An 18,037-nucleotide genomic window follows, 5' to 3' on the forward strand; every position below is an offset into this window, starting at 1 on the left:
CTCTTTTGGTGCTGCTCACCATTTATTGTTTCATGTCGTTAGCATTTCGGGAGATTCTTCCTAGGACAAATGAGGATATTCACGCTTGTGTATTTGCTCATGAATGTGTCTTGGGATGTACAAATTGTCCGACTGTTTATATAACTGTTTCTCAGCAAGTAATTACAACAAGTGAGCGTTATCAGGCCATCTGTGTGAGGCCAAGTGCTGTGTACCAAAGAAGCAATGTTTCAGAGGTCTCTTTTTTGTGCCCATACATGCTCACATTTGCTTGTATTTATTGATATGTATGCTTCTATGCCTAATCAATATATATTTGTGCATTGGTTACTGGATAACCGGACAGTTCTTTCCATAACGGCACAGTTCACAGCTTACAAGGCCTATTGTTTCACCACACACGCGCACACACAAACATGTTGACATGCTCATCTGTCACTAGGAAAACCGCCACAGGCTGTGGCCTTGGCACAAAGACATTCTCTGAGCTGAGTGAAGATGCTTGGAGCCAAGATGCACCCAGTCAAAATGTTAAGAATTTCAGATGCCAGAATAGACAAGCACAGGCGTTGAATTGAGGAGAAATGATGTTGAAGTGACTTCAACTCTGCAGATATATATTACAGAGATGCTTTGCTTGTTTCTGACAGCTATGTAAACTCTCTGGTTATGGCTTTGAATTTGTAAAGAAAAAAACATTTGTTGACATTTGAAAACATTAATTTCTAGCTCTTGAACAATACCCTTTTATGCTATTTTTACACTCTGATACCTGCCAAAAACCGGTTGCTTCCTCTAAAATTAAATCTCCAAAAGAGAATGCAGAGCTGCTAAGCCACCATGAGAACAGGGTGTGGTTAAGAAGGATTGTTTACTTCTAAGCAGGAGCTGTAAGTAGGCATTATTATCATTATTTTGCATCTGCATTCGTTCAAGAAACAGCTGTTGAATTTTGAGCGAGATTTAAAGTGGCAGGGCCTGGAGTTGTTCTTGTTCATTCAGCTAACTTAGCCTTGACATAATGGCTTCTGGCAGAGTTTTGTGCTGAACTCAACATCTGTGACAACCGTCAGCACCACTGACCAGTCCCCCCCCCCCCACCCCCCCTCTTTCTCTTCTGTGTTTACATATTTCTCTTTGTGTGTCCTCCATCTTTCCCTGCCTTCCAGGATTGCCCAGTTTGGGGGTTAAGACCGACACAGAAAAAGCGGGAAAAATGGAAATCTCTGATGCCACTAGATCAGTTTCTTCTGCCAGTACCCATCTCCATCACTGCCACATCAGCTGGTCCCAAGGTTGTGAGGTCATGCAAACATCTGGCCCCTCCGCCATGTTTTCTAAGGTCAGTGGGTAGCATCTGTTTATGGACCCCGCCACCTTCAGTGCCTCTGATGAAGACAATCATGCTGAGATAACTAGACAAAATGCTTTGATTAGTTAGAAGAGTTGACAAGCTGGAAATCTGATGCAAGTAAAGTGGCTTTAGAAGTTACAGCCATTGCTTTTTTCCAGCGATAGAAATATTAATCATCAGAAAGCTTTTCAAACGTCAAAATAACAAAATCCTTTTACCAGTATTGTTTAATGAAAAGTCTAAATTTGTATATAATTACCATCAATAGATCTCAAGAAAGACCAAAACAAACAACTGATGGATACTACTAACTTCTGCCTGCTGTAAATACTCACAGGTCCGTATGTGCGTATTAATCCACAGCTGAAGATAGTCCCCAACAACTGCACTGTGTTCCCCTTAAAGTACAGTCCCCATGTGTAGGAATAATTCTGGAAGATTTTTTATCAGAAAACAATTGATTTGTAACACCTTTTTTGTTTTCTATAGAGAAAAAGCTCACTGAATGATTGTCATGTGAAATACCTGTCCTGTTTCCATTTACACAAATAAAAACTGTCAGAGTTAGGTTTATTTTGGCTTTGTTTAGAGTTTCACTATATCACCCATTTTTTCAGAACTTTTCCAGCCTTCAGATGTTTTTGTTTTTGTTACATGAAACTACTAACTTTAAGGTCTTCAGTATGAACAAGTGGTCTTTGTGCAGACAAACACAGACAGTGTACCATGGCTAGGCCTTGTGATTCTTTTCATTGTCAATTAATCTGTCTATTGTTTTTATGATTAGTTGATTTGTTGTGTCAGAACATTGTATCAGTGTTTTCAATAACTGAAGATGGCATCGTCAGATGCCTTGTTTTGTCCCCAACCCAAAGATAATTAGCTTACTGTCTCAGAGGAGTAACAAAACAAAACAAAAATAATTCACATTAAAAAAAAAACTGAAAAGCATGAAAAAATGAATTTAATAGTTATATATGCTGGCCCTCTGTGAGCTGCGATGAAATAAAAATGGGGTCTGAGATAGAGGTGGAGTGTGATAAACAATAATAGTTGAATAGTAATAGCTAAACATTGAATTGAGGAATCATTGCATCACTACATGGATGTAATCTTTCAGCTGATGTAAAACTATAAGCAGCTCAATTGGATGAGGTGTTGATTCCTGTGTTATATGTAGGACTCTATCTGTATACCTGTCAGTATTTTATTTCACAAGGACATGAAAGAGTTCACTCGGCTTACTGTAACAACAACAGAACCACTGATGTAGGTGATCCAGGTTTATAAACCAGATGATGTGGTAGCGGGCACCTGTCCCTTTGTGTCTGGTCCCAGTGAAGTTTGAGCAGCAGCCGGTGCTGTGATGTCAGGGGCTCTTAGGGGTCAGGACAGGAATTATTGAACAGAGGGTGGCTGACGGAGGGAGCTGGCACTGGGAGCAAACAGATGTTGCAATCATAAAGAAATACACAACCTCTGAATTAAATATGAAGAGCGGGGGCAGCAAGAATGGAACATGATGGCGACTTTGTCTTCGCTTCTTGGCCAATAACAGTAGATTGCTGTGAGTTGAGGCAGCGCTGATTGGTCAGTTGTTGTTGTGACGAGAATCAGGTGAATTGTCTCAAATTATGCTGGTTTCTAAAACGGGACTTTGGAGATGCGACCAAAAGCATTTTAAAAAAAACTTCTTGCAAGAAGACAGCTGTTCGGAACATACTGTAGATTCATTATTCAGAGGTAGAGGGTCTCTGGACACAGCATGTTATGTCAAAGTGTTTTAAAGCATTTACGCCACAGCAGCTCAGTGATGAAATCTGTAAAAAAGAGAGGAATCTGACAGAATGTCCTCAGAACATTGTTTTACCACAAGTGTTTTGTTTCCCAGTCATTTTTACAGGGCTGCTCACTCATAAGGAATTACAAGTCTGTCTGAATATTTGATGGCCGCAGTAACCATTTCTGTCTTTACTGAGGGAATGAGACCATTCAGGGTCTTCTCATCAGATAGACATCTATATGATGTTATTTATTCCACAAGCCCAATGATTTTTAAAATGATTTAAAGTGAAATAAAGCAGTAGATGTGTTTTATAAAAAACTGGTTTTGCATGAAGTTGTTGCAAAAAAATCAAACAATTTTAACATTTTGGTTGTTGTTCAGTGACCATATCTGTTTAGTTATAGCAGTACATTTTTTGATCAGGTACATTTTCTGGAATATAAACTGTTATTGGATAAAATTACCAGATGGAAATGTCATCTATTGAATTAAATACCTTGAAAATCTTTAAACATCTTCACATTAATGTGAAAATGATATGAAATAATAATATGATAAAGATAATATTAAATTACCCTTATTAGTAAAAACAATCCAAATTGAGCATCTTTTGTATATGATCACATCACCTCTTTCTTGATGCGCTTCATTGTTGAGGTCGGTACACTGAACATATAATCGACCAACACAAATTACTTTCTCAAACTGATGCCACCTAAAAAATAAACTGATGTTTCTCACTGGAAGAGTATCCCTGCAGGATAAGTTTACTTCTTTGAAGCAATTTATAATCTAAAAATGTGATGTATTTGAGCTTTAAATCCGCCGCTGCGTATCTCTGTCTGTTTATCTCTGAAGTGGATGGCCTTCTGCCAGCGAGGCCTGGCTCCGAGTGCTGCAGTGTCAACACTGAAGAGTGAGGGCCAGAGGGGTGATGTAAGTATTGATACACTCCTTGAAATCACTTTGTCACCGCCAGAGATACCACACTGCCGGAGCAACACAATGGCAGGAAGATGATTGTGAATTCTTGGCAGAGGGGTGAGGGATGCCATTAAAAAGGCAAATGTGATTAATTTTTAGTGAGAACGCCCTCTTCTTGGTGATTGTCAGCGAGGTCAGGCTAAAGGGATGTGACACAGAAATTACTCTTCCTCCTGGCGTCTAATGTGACTCGTCACTCTGAGGAAATATCTGGGAGACGGGGAGACTGACAAAAACGCTCTCGTCTAATAGACTAACTATTTGTCCGGGGCTCATGCGGCAGATATCTCGCTCAATAGCGCTAAGTGATCTATTGCCTAAACACCACAGATCACTTGTGATTCAACACAAACAAGAGTGTTTTATCTCAAATCGTCGCTGAGGGCTTCATCACATTTGTGTGGATGAGCAATCAGGGAAGCACAGATACAGTTCATTCTCCTCATATTTTGTCCTTTTAACATTCTTTGTGAATTTCCTGTTATGTGTCTGCTGTCAGGGTTTTTTCTTTTTTTTTTCTTTTTTTAAACCTGTTCGAAAGGAGACAATCCCCCCCTGTGGAGTGACATTTTCCAGGCGACACAATAATGCAGGTTACACTTTATCTCGACCGCTTCATAAACAGAGAAGGGCTGCAGCACTTCAACCACAGCCTCTGTCTCTTCCTGTAGATGTGCTAACGACAAAAGACAGCTCACAGGTCAGGCTAAAGGTTGCGTCTGTATTGATTTCATGCAGTTTTAGACAAACGCTTTTTGCAAATGTATAATTATTGCTATATGTTGGCAACAACTAATTGAACAACAAAAATTGTTCTGGCACACTTTTGTTTTAAGAATTTAACCGTTTTGCGACATGATTGAAGTATTATGTATGCATTTTTGTGCCTCTACATTTGTTTGTTGTGTATCTACCAATCTGTCCAAGGTTAATTCTTGGATGCTGATGGAGACAATGATAGCTTTGCTCAAATATAGAAATTTGCAGTAGGTGTTATTGGCTTCAAGGATGCATAGTTTGACTTGACTCGCTCAGTGTACACTGTTGGTAAATGCTTGCAGCTGTTCACCTGTTTAGAGGCTTTCTCTTCCCTTCATTCTACAGGAAACGACAACCTCTGAGTTCGAAGGTTACACGTTAAAATTGGCAAGTTACCTTAACCCTAACCTGATTTAATAGTGCAAATATAAACAAGCTGGCAGCTGTTCACTTCTCTTGTTGGTAATTTAGCCACTATTAATCAATAATTATCATATGGTATCGGCTGAAAAAAAAATCAATATTGTGCATCCTTATTTTAGATGACTGCTCTTTGAACAGAAACATCCTACTGAGTGCTGAATTGTTTTTTAAAAGTCATATCAGAAGCCGTCAGAGATCACAATCGCTTAATCCAGTCTTGCTTGTAATCTTGAATAGGTCCTTGGCTTGTAAACATGCGTATCTGACTGCTACAGGCTGGCAGGACGGACTGCTGCACACTCCGCTGTAGTTGACTTTGTGAGAAAACTGCTCACGTTCTTGTGTCCCATTACCTCGACCACCTTGAGATAAATGGCTCTTTCCCCCCTCTGCCATAAGGTTTTATATCAAACGACATGTGTTTAGTATCTGACTGCGGGTTATATTGTTTCAGAGGAAATAAAACAATCACTTCTGGAGCTGTTTGAGGGCGCCTGGCTGTGGTGTGTAACCACTGCTGGCCAACCTATACACACTGTTTATAGATGTAAGGAAGAGCACAGTGGCAGGTGACAGGTTAACTCTGCTGTGTAAATTCCTGGGCCGTGTATGATGTAGCCTGTGATCCTGCAGTCCCTGATTAGATCTGAGCTAGTAAATATCCTGTGATTAATCAAAAGGGCTTGTTCTGCGTGTAGCGTCCCTGTGTCACCTTCACAGCTGGGGAGCAGGGCCGCCTTGTTTACCACACTCCACCTCCATCTCAGACCCCATCCTTATTTCATCGCAGCTCACAGCGGGCCAGCATGTAAGGCTCCTACAAATCCCAGTGCTGTGGACACGGTTTGCATGGTATAATGAGATGCTGTAGAAATTTCTTCTCATTAATTGTGAAAAATGCCAGTTTCCATTTTCATAATATGCCCTACTTGGTTAGTGTGTGCTTCCCAATCATGACATTGTTATTTCTTTTTAGCTAACTTTGTCTCAAGTTAGCTGACTAGCTGACATTGCCAACAACGAAGATATTGTCATGCTGGAAATGGTACCCAATAAATTGACTGCTTCCCCATATTTGAATAATTTTTGCTGAAATCAATCAATCAATCAACTTTTTGGGGGGACATTCCTAATGTTTTTTTCATTTTTAAATATTTTTTTTTTTACATCTTCATCAGGAACACATGGGCTTGAGACTCAACTGCCGCAGGAAGGGTAGTGAAAGTTTGGAAGTATTATGAGACAGACTAAAACATTGTTAGCTTTGGACTATTTAATAGGATTTGTTGATAATAAGAAACATAGCCTAATGCCAGGCTTATCCTTTAATTACAAAACAATTAGCACTCAAACAGAGAACATCCCCTGAAAGCGGCTTTGCTTCGGGCTTGTTACATCCATGAAACATGTTAAAATGAATGCCTACATGATAATGGGTGATTGTAGTAATTAATAGACTGAACTAATTACTTTAGCCAGTAGAGATTCATTTAATGCTGAAGTGGTGTGTTTGAGCTTGTTCAACTGGAACTGAACCATTTCTAATTAACCACCCTGCTCTGCTAACATGTCACATTCTCTGGTGATTGTTTGTTAGTTGCTGTTAGTTCAGAAACTCCCGTGCAGTGTTTTTGTCTACATATTATTAGATTTAGACTTTTTATCCCCGAGTCAGTTCACTTGGAAAATGCATTCTGATGTCCTGACTTGTCAACACAGTCCTATCCACAGAGCTGTGATTTAACTGATTGCTGCCCCCCTTTTCCATGATGATCCTTTGATTGTCATCTGAAGAGGGTGTAAGGGACACGCATGTCATGTTAATAAAGACATTACATTGCTTGTATCCCTCCACCATAGACCGAAGTCCGGACCTGTCTGGGAATATAGATCTCTAATTGCTTTTGCGTGGTGGTGCAGCAGAATTGTGCTTCCCAGATGTCACCTCAGCCAAACCAGAGTGCACGTCACTGTCAATAGGCCTGAGAAATCTCCCTAACAAGCTTGCGATTACATAAATCTATAGCCGCTCTGGATATTGCACCAAAGAGATGAAACAACTTTCAAGGAGACTTCATGTTTGATGTTCCAGGGCTTGATTACATTTTGAAAAAAAAGAGAAATCCACTATATTGGGAACGTGTCCAAACAGTCTAGGTTTGCTAATTTTGTCATAGTCAATTTCATAGCACGGCCGTGAGAACGGGCGGCAATGGAATGAAGTTCCTGAGTGCTTTGCAGAGGGGCGTGAGTGGGTTTGACAGGCCCAGTGAAATATTCTCCGCTGTACCTTTTTCCATTACAGGAGCAGCGACCAAAAATGCAAATGTGGGGTCCTCTCTCGAGAGGTCATTAGAAAAGTGACATATCAAACAACTGGCTTCAAGTGGCAGACCAAATCTTACATTACTGCTACATCAGTGTTTTCATATTTTAATTTGTGATATTATTACTGTGGCTTTTCAAGCTCACATTTTCCATAGAGAGCGATTTTGTTTTGAGCAGCTCTCTAAAGTCGTTGTTTAGATTTAGCCTCAGCACTCATGTCTGTGTTTAATATGGCAGAAATCCTTGATCATCAGAATAGTCACCACATCCTAAAAAGAGTGACTGATAGACTGGATCTGTCTCATGGCCTTCTCTGAGGAGGTGATGAATTGGCTTAATGGTGAGTAGACCAGAGAGCCAGGCTGAGGAGGGGGGTGAGAGGGGGCATTAAATGACATGGTTTTATAGCCTATCAGCATTGTCATACCCCTGCTGTAATTTCAGCCTCGCTTTTTTTCTGCACCATAAGGCTGGTTGGTTGTTAGGCCCTAAGCTTGGTTAAACACACAACTCTCACATACCTGGTGCCTCATGATGGCCATGTGTCACTGCCAGTAGAGACAGTTGACATGTTTGTTTAAGCTCTATCTGTTAGACCCGATGCTAGAAAAAGGTGGGACCTTAATAGATTTTACATATGTACATTAATTAAAAAAAAAAAAAAAAAGATGGCATTGTTGGTCTGCTTATTCTGGCCTGAACTATCTCAACCGAGCCAGTTGCCTTGAGACTTTGTACAGACATTCATGTTTCCCAGAGGATGGATTGAAAAACACTAATGAGCTACAGCACTGCCATTTAGGTCAGATATTGAATTTGTCCAATACTTTTCTTTATGAGCAAATAGCTGCTCAACTAAAGACTTTCCCATCAGCTCAGATGGACTTGGTATGTGGCTCTAATAGTGTGTTAGCATGCTAATACCCTAAACTCAGATGCTGAACCACTGACTTTCTAAAATATAGATGGATATTCAGGTCGAAAAAGTGATGCCAATAAGGAAGTGCCTCTTTCAAATGGCTCGCAGGGAGTGACTCTAGTGGTTTCAAAAAGAAGCCTGATTGTATGTATGCTTATGAGGAAATGACCCTACTTCTCACTTCTCACTTGATTTATTACCTTGGTTAATAGTACTTGGTAATGAGTTTAAGGTCTTAGTCACTAGTTTCAAGTCTTCTTAAACTTTCTATGATGTTAATTTAGTAAATTATGGTTCCATTTAAAGTAAACTAGATGATAAAAAGATATGGTGCAGCTACCATGTGACTGACCCACCAGTACCATGGTGTGATGTCGGGCCCTCAGTTAGATCTGATCAGCATATACTCACCAGCTCCACCCTCTTGTCCAAATATGGTCACTTTTTGCTCCAAAAAAACAAAATGGCCTCAAAGCAGTAGTCCACTAACAATGGGTGATGTGGCAGTGGATTTTCACTGAGCATTATACCAGCTTAACATCAAAATGCTGGTATTGTTGTTGTGAGGTTGTAATGTAATGTTATCATTAAGTACCGCTCATGAGTACAGCCTCACAGAACTGCTAACTTGGCTGTAGACTTTTATATTTGTCAACATTAGGCAAATAAACAAATCCTTGATAAAGTCTAGGCATTTGTCCATAACGGTGTGAAGTTACATATAATAAGATCATGTTTATTTAAACCCGCTCCACAAGCTATAAACAGTGGGACCCATTAGCGTGATACTCTCCCGGTGTATTTACTAGCCTGTTTTCCACACAACTCATTATTTGTGATAAATTAGCAGGTTGATTATAGTGATGTGTTCTAATTTGTAAATGAGTGGGGTGCACCTGTCAGTAGGACTCATTTGCTAATAACGAGCATCCACTGAATAAGTAACGACCGCTCTAATTTCAGTTGACTTCATAACCGTCTGGTTTGTATTATCCTGCCAGTTTCTTTTTGCAGCAGATTGATTCCTGCTTTCAAAGCTTGATTATTGTCATTCCTCCTGTATTGTAGTTGGTTACCAAACAGGTGAATAGAGCTGAAACAATTGATTGATTAATTGATCAGTTGATTGACAGAAAATCAACTATCATAATAATTGATTCATTCTTAGTTTTGAAGCAGAAGAGGTTCAAACTTTTCAAATATGAGGATTTTGTGCTTTTTTTGTCAATTGTGAAAGTAAATTCAATATCTTTGGTTCTGGGAACTTATAATAATAGTTTGTTTCTTTATTATTTTTTTACTTGTTTCTTACATTTTATAGATAAAATGATTCCTTAGTTAATCAAATGACTCATTAATTGCAGCCCTCAAGGTGAAAATGATGAAAATTCATTTCAGGCTGAGGGTTTTTTTACCCTTATCACTTTACTGCAACTCATATATTCAGTATCCAAAGTTTGGAAATTTTGATAGGAACACTGAAAACATTTTGTATGCCTGAGACCTATTTGAGCACAATTTTGCATTTATGAAACCATAAAACCTGAGAGAACAGCAGGGGAAAGGAGCGGCAGGGTGGGCTAACCGGTTCGCCATTAAAAGATACTGCCCTGTAACTTTACGAAGGCCTCACTGTAATACAAGACAAGGGGGTATGTGACCTTCAGCCATTAAACTATCCTGTTAATTGTCTAATGATAAAATGTTTTTATTGTGCAAAAACCCTTTAGTATAATTGAATTTCACTCTGCTTTTCACTCATTTTATTTTTATTTCCATCTTTTTTTTTTTGCTGAGGCTGTGAAACCTCACCATTATCGGTTGTAATGACAGTGTGGGATTGGTTTTCCAGGATTGCTTCTCCAACTAAGCTCTGCCCGTCCATCCACCTCCCCACTCGTCTCCCTGCAAACTTAACATTTAAACCACTCTCATTACAGCACAGATTACAGGGGCCTATTGGTCCTCATTAGCGCCCACTGATCCTTGGCTGGGCCCATGTTCTAACATCTTTTAATTAGCATTCTGGAAATCTAATCAATGTAATAACTCAGAATAATCTCCCCTTTTGCACTTAATTTCTCCCACTCTTTTATTCCAGGGTGTTCTTGGCTCGGAGGCTCAAAGGCGGGTGAAATGTGGTCCTTTTTTTCTGAGGCTGCCAGGTATGTGACACAAGAGGTGAGGAGACCTTGATGTGCTCATTGTGGAAGGGCACACTTGATCACTGAGTAGATTTGACTGCACTCTGTGAGCTCTGATCCAACAAATTATACCCCAAGTCACAAAATACACATCTAAGATCTAGTAATCTTCATGTTTTATGGTTGTAGTGCTAGAGGAGCATGAAAAGCTGCATTTACCTGCAAGTGACAAGTGCAGAAACAGGGCTGTGAGTTTTTTCCTAAATGCTCTGTAAAGCCTTCAGTCCACAGCCAAGCCCTATGGTGTGATATGAAGTGAAAGCCAAGGCGGGGTTTGGCACTGGACGGCCATTTTGTGTCTGGTCTGATGCATGGTTTCACTGGGTGTCACTTTGGCTACATATCAGAGTCAATGGTGGCGGCGAGCGAAGCTGCAGGTCTCATTTTAGCGCGTTTACCGCACAGTTGCAGGATGTGGAGAAAAAACAAGGACAAGATGAAAAGACATGTTTACAAAGGTTATGGCATCAAAATTCTATTTAGTGATTATTAAATCATTGAGATGCGCAATGTGGAATTTTTTCAGATGATACCAATAACTGATAATAACTTGGCTGATACTAAGATGATTTTTATATTTTTTGTAATTTAAAAAGAAGTTCATAACCTGTACTTTATGAACATGTGGGGGTAAGAAAGGATAAGGTGTCGTGAGCAAAGATGGATGATTTAAAATTCCAAAACTCTATTAAGGATTTGTTGTTAAAACTGACTTTTACCAGATCCTCTCTGAGCCCTTGTGAAATATGTATTGCGAATTTCAAACTTGCTGACATTGTTGTCTTCGTCTTTGTCTTCTTTGACTCATTCCTCTTCTAATCCTCCTTCTTCTCCTTCTGTTTCTACTTTTTCTCCTTTTCTGCTTTGTCATCTTCTTCTCTTCCTTCATCTTCTTTGTCCCTTTCTTCTACTCATTCTTTGTCTACTTCTTTTTTTTCATCTTTTCCTCTTTCTTATAGTGGCGGATCATAAACCATCTGTAAAAGTGGATAATGCCAGCCAGTCTGAGTGGGCTATAATTTAATTTTAGCCCATAAATAACCGATATCACAGATATCCCATTATTATTATTTTATATCTCATGCTTTCCTATTAAATCATCATGTTCCCATGTTAAATGCAGTATCTTGAAAACACAGTGGATGACATCCATTTTATCTACCCACAATGAAGGACAACCGCTATTAGGCCATGGTGACTTGCATCCATGCGAGAGAAAGCAGTCTCTGGCAGCCTGGTATCCGTACACCTTTGTGTACAGTAAAGTGCTGTTTCTATGCCAGGTATCCAGGGCAGACATTTTGGCGCAGCTTTGGCAGTACAGACAAAGACGCCGGGGTGTGATGGGACACAGACCTGCCATTTCCCAGCAGCACTGGCATGCCTCTCACTGTAGAATGATGAATGGTCGCACACGCATGCCACACATTTGCTCATGCACACATATGACACACATACACGTGCGAAAACATACAGGCAACCCTCCTGGTCAGGTCAACCAGGCTTTGGCATTGCATCACACACACACAGAGATACACAAACACACTCACACAAAGACAGACAGACGTCCTTACTGTAGCGCTGCATTATTCAGAGCCAGGTGTAGGAGGAAAGGGGAATAAGGTTGTGTTTATTAGCTGCTCCCTTGGTGTTCTCTAAATTGCCTTGTTTGCTCGGCACAAGCACACAAACAGATGCTGTCCTCTCTGCTCTGGGTAATTCTCGGGGTCTCTGGGTATTTAGTGAAAGGCCTACCGTACCACACACACACACACAGCCTCATTTGTGCTACGCATACAAACACGCACATCAGACCGGGCTACTTGAGAAACACATTTGCGTGCTAATTTTTGCGCTGACATTCAGAAGTACTGTTTGATTCATGTGAAGAAGAAGACATTGTCTATCCACATAATTGGAGTACCCCATATAGCAAAGCTCACAGTCCCTCAGCCTCTCAACGACACAATTTCACTCTTATTAAGAAAATCTGCATTTAGGAGGGACCAATGCTATCAGTCGAAATTAATCTGCTTTGACTGATCCCTAATGTGACCACAGTCATCGAGTAATTATTGTCTGGATGGCTGTGCACCAGCCTCATAACCACTGTCCGCCTCCTCCTCCTCCCTCCCCTCCCCCTCAAAAGGGCTAGTCTTGGTGTGTGAATCCCTCTGCAGTGGGCTGGTTACAGTGGGTACAGCAGGCATGTCATTTAGCGCTTGATCAGTGAGTCGTGATTAGCCTGCCCTGTATTATTGTGATTAACGTCCACCCGGCGGACGACTGTCCTGTTGTCACCAGTGATACCATCTGAGATGTTGAGACTCCGGGATGAGGGCCAGTGGAAGGACCTGGTTGTATGGCAACACAGAAACCGCTCTCTAAAACGCACACTTCAACTTCTTTCCTGTCAGTCACAAAATCTAATGCATGTAACGAGTGCAGGGCTCTTTCCCTGCACAGCCATGTTTTGTCTGTGTGTCTGCTCGGATTAGCTAACCCACAACCTCTTCTGCAGCCTGCGTGTTGTGTAGCATTTCCATCAGGCCGCGTGCCTTATGTCTCCAAATGCACAGAAATCCAGAACCTCATCTTTCCTCTGTTTCCCTCCTTCATCTCACACCTCCTCGACCAACAAAGTCGATTTGACCGCGGCTGATTATAGTAACGAAGGCAGTCCAACAGAATATGCACATTCTCACTGTACGTCAAATTAGATCACAGCAAGGGAGGGGTAGGGGGGGTGTCGCGCGCTGACCCCCGTCTCTTCGCCTCAGACGATCGGTCGCTTACGCAGAGGGAGATTTTGGAAACAGGCCTGTGGACCAAACGGTGTCTGATAGCTCGCTGCTACAACACACAGGACAAAGGAAGATGTCTGCGGTGAAATTAGGAGCTCAGATTGAAAAAGAGAACTCGATTCTGGAGAGGAAAAAAAGCACCTAGTTTGAGAGGAAATAATTGGATTTGGAGTGTTTGTGCTTTATGATTAATTTGGCACATGAGAAGCAGAGATGAGACTATTTCTGTCTCAGTGCATCAGTATCACACTTTAAAAAACAAGTAAATATAGAGATACAAACTTGTTTTTTGATATTTGTGATGCTGAATCCAAAGATTATTTTTATTGATGTAGCTTTTGTGCATGAGCCCCTGTGTGTGTGTGTTTCATTCCTCTGTAATTACTCGGCTAAACTCAGACCCCCTTCTCATGGTTCTCGTGCATCCGCCGGTGGAAAAGAGTCAGTTTTGATTACAAAGTAAACGCTGCAGCATCAGACAAGGGGGGGTTACATGCTGATATGCATTCTATCAGGATGATTTATGCAAATTATGCACATTATTCCCGCAGGAATCTCTCTTCTGAAAGTGCCAGGATAAATTGCCGGAAATTAGCCATAAAATTCACTGTGCAGGGAGTGTGAGGTGAAGGCCGCCGCGGAGCCAAGGACATTGGGCCGCCGTGGTTACGCTTGGCCTGGCCTGCCTCCCCCATGCTTGGCATTCATGGCTGTTAAAGACCTCTGCTCAGACAGATACACTGAAGCCTCGAGTAGCACTCAGCACATCAGGAAGATCAGCCAAGCAAGTGTTACACTAACGGCCTGGGTTTCATGCTCTAGTAACATGACAGATTTTCAACAGAGGGGAGCAGATCGTCTGTTTTTTCTTTCTTTTTTACTTTTTAGATTGGAATCTGTTTTGTAATTTTACAAAGGAGGTGATGTAATTCACTTTCAGTGTTTTTGTCTGTAATATGAATATTTTTATGCCTTTGTTTACAATGTATTTAACCTTGTTTGTGCTGCATCTTAATATTCAGATTATAATCTAATTAGAAATCTGTCCAGCAATCAGGTGATGAACAGTTGTTTGATCAACACATAAACAAGTAGCAGCCACTATCAGAGCAAACAATCCAGGCTTGTTGATAGCTTTAAACACAACTCTCCATTGGTCAGGCCTTTCATTTGTCTCAAGATCTGAGTGTGTGTGTGTGTGCTCGAAGGGGAAACAAAGAGAAAGTGTGTATGTGTATGAAATGAGCAGTGAGTGATTCACGCTGTTATTGTGTCATCCTCATGTCTTTATTTCAATCTGGAAGCCAGAGTTAATGAATATCAGAGAGTGGAGATGAAATCCACCTCGCTTAGGCTTTAATGAACCCTGAGAGGGTCCGGATCTGCATATTGATCAGGACAAGTGATCCCCGTCTCTCTGTCTCGCACACAAACTACACAAGAACACACAATGCACACGCAGACAGAGAAGAGATGCAGAGATTCCAGCAAGCCCGGTTTAAAATTTAACGTGGTTTTCATTACCTTTCACAGCCTTGACTGTGTGTGAGGTTGCATGCTGTTTTTGCCTGTTCATGTGATCCAGAGATGCTGCTATAGGTCACTGTGCACTCTGCATCAGCCCTCATCAAACAGTGGCACATTATTTGAATGTTAAGGTCACAGTAATGTAAAGTTCAAGGCTGTCTCGGGCGCCTCTACAAAATTATAACAGACAAAAACTTGTGTTGCTGTTAATTTCATGATCTGATAAAAAAACAAATCTTTTATTTGGATTTTTTTTTACATTTGTATAGATTTTGATCATGGCATGTTGAGGAATTTTTCCACCAGTTCAAGGGAAAAAAATCCTGATTTAAACAACATACCCAAAAATGTCAACAAATCAAGTGAGTTGTCGCCCCGACAGCGTTCACGATTTGATTTGTTTGGTGTAAATATTTGCACAGCGAAAGCACTCCAGTGCACCTGTTTTTGTTTGCTCAAATCCGGAGTGAATTGTTGTTGTGGAGGGGGGGAAAAATAAAAAAAAAAAACCTGTGCAGCAACAGAGCCCCTCTCTGTCCAAAACAACACCACAAATTACTGCGCTCTGCCACGACACAGTTTAATCCCCTGGGGAATAAAAGAACATCAGATTACGGCACAAAAACAGAGCCATCGGTAAACAGGGATTAGGGGATTGGGACGGTAATCTGATTAATATGGAGGCAGTTTGAATATTAGAGATGTTACTCAACAATTGTATTCCAGATGAGAGGATAATCACACATTGCTACCTCATTTATTGTACCCTGTTAGAGCTTTCAGAGCTGAACACGCCACCATATGTTTACCTGACCTCAAGGCTGCCGCAGACAAAAAAAACAAAACATGGAAACTCATTCGGCAAACATACAGAAAGAAATGTACAGGAAGTTTTACTGAGTGTCTTTAACATTCCAAGATAATTTGTACTGGATAAACTATTACAGTCTCTTGATAAATAATTACAAATAAATTCAGACATTTTCTTTAATAGATTATAGCCGGTTTGGTCTTTCAGCACTGTATCTCTAAATGCACACAGTGAGAAAATGACTATGTATAATGAAAATGTTTCATGTCTTGTTTGAAAGGTTAATGTAGGCCTTACAATGTAATGTTTTACAGATAATGATAAAGGTGATATGACAGTTCTGGCCTGCATTTTGTTCATTACCTCCTGATAATGGACAACTCGTTTGGCACTGTCCCTTACTTAGTAGCTCAATTCAGAAAAGTCTACTCTATTTTCTTTCTGACCTTTTAGTGGAAACTTTAATTTGCGTTGCTGCATTACTTCTCTCTCAACTAGCATGACTTGGGGGACATTATTAGCTTTTCTACATCAGGTCAAATTAATAAAAAATAGTGTCACAAAGGTTGTAGTCAGAGGGCTCGGATGTCTCAGGTGTACAAAAATATGTGAAATGGTTTTGAAAATGGAGCTCCAAAGATTGGATAATATGAGATGAGCCAAATACATGAGTGAAGGAGGAGGGATGTGATCAGCACCTCACCTTTCTGAAAGTGTAAATATAGAGAAATACAATTAATGAAGTGCCTTGATCTGCATCAGGTTGACAAATACAAGTAGCAGCTGTACGTAGGTACTCCTAGAGCCTTTCTATTTGCTTTTCTGTTATAATAAACTCCAAAACGCTATAAAAGTCACACAACTCCACGGCACATGCTTTTAAGCTTTCAAAAAGGCTTAAAGTCTTAGAAAACCTTAACGGTTTAAAGGAAAGATGGAGTTCTCTTGGGATTTTGGTACCCCGATCCAAAGAGCCTCCCTAACAAACTCCGGGAAGTGTTCCTACTCCTTCATTTCTTTGATTTATACAACCCAAAAAGCAACTTCCTGTGCAGATTGTAGAATACATGATGAGGAATTCTGCAAGTTGGGCAGTTGAGATATTAGTTTTGAGGAGAAATAAAAAATCAAAGTATTTTTATTTCTTTCGCTGATTTAAAAAGTACCACAGACTTGATAAAATCTCAAGACGTGACCGCTCAAATGGCAGAATAAAATTGCATCTGCTTTTTTCACTTTAACTCTTAACATGGTTTTAAACAAATGCTGGATTTAACACATCCAGAGTGGAGCCTTGTAGTGTTGCAGTTTTATTAGCCTGCATCTTGTGTGCACAACACAAAGACAACATTATGCATTGCTATCAGTATCCTGACAAAAGTGAATTACCACCCAGCAGTTGATTTGGTGCCTCGGTCAGTGCAGCACATATATCTTTATACACAGTGTATGACACAGCATGGATGAATCCACTGCCACAGTTATTTTTTCTTTTAGCCTGTTACTGATACGAAGGGGACATTTCAATTCAATGCTCTTATGTATATTTTGACTTTCATGTTTATCATCCTTAGCATACATCACACCCGTGTTATGAATAGGCACCCTGCCGGCCCTTGATATGGTAAATTGGACATTTTATGGTTTATGAAAAGGGGTGTTTTTTATCTTCCACTTTTATTCATGAGCCCTGGGTCTCGCTGTAAACGCCTTTAAGACAGATTCAGCTTTATTAGACTCATGAATAAAAACGATGGCACCTATTATGGCCACCGGCTGTGGTTGGTGGCCAGTAAAGAAAGCTTGAGCCTGTTGGTTTTGAGACTTGAGTGCTGTATCACTGCCCGGTGTGACCCACCGACATAACATTTCAGAGGCCGCTGTGTGTGTACACGACATTTCACCAGCCTGTACAGAGTATCTCGTAGTTCCCACATCAAGAGGACTATGAACGTCTCACTTGTGTCCTTTGACGCTCCACCTGAGTGTAGTTGTAACAGTTGTCTGCCTTTACACAGATTTCTTGTGCTGTTGTCTGTTTTTTTTTTTCTCGTGCTCTGCTCTCCTCACGCATATGGCTCCGTCTCAGCCCTGGGGAATCTCCTCTTCTGGGCTAATGTGAATATTAGTATGGGTTA

The 18,037-nt window shown here is 40.6% G+C and overlaps 1 protein-coding gene across 40 annotated transcripts in view; it reads left to right on the plus strand.

Moving 5' to 3' along the window:
• LOC119009022 overlaps positions 1-18,037 on the plus strand; it is a 114,570-nt gene that overhangs the window by 32,120 nt on the left and 64,413 nt on the right. For 10 of the 40 annotated variants that reach the window (XR_005071608.1, XM_037079900.1, XM_037079876.1 and 7 more), the window contains exons 4-6: positions 1,170-1,342; positions 3,999-4,076; positions 10,655-10,718. Coding sequence is in view for 34 of the 40 variants with exons in the window: in XM_037079900.1 (XP_036935795.1) it covers positions 1,170-1,342; positions 3,999-4,076; positions 10,655-10,718 (315 nt within the window). In the remaining 6 variants the exon portion in view is untranslated. The other 30 variants (XR_005071609.1, XM_037079899.1, XM_037079908.1 and 27 more) reach the window with 14 other exon arrangements.

Source organism: Acanthopagrus latus, chromosome 19 (assembly GCF_904848185.1).
Source record: "Acanthopagrus latus isolate v.2019 chromosome 19, fAcaLat1.1, whole genome shotgun sequence".
NCBI classification, from domain to species: domain Eukaryota; kingdom Metazoa; phylum Chordata; class Actinopteri; order Spariformes; family Sparidae; genus Acanthopagrus; species Acanthopagrus latus.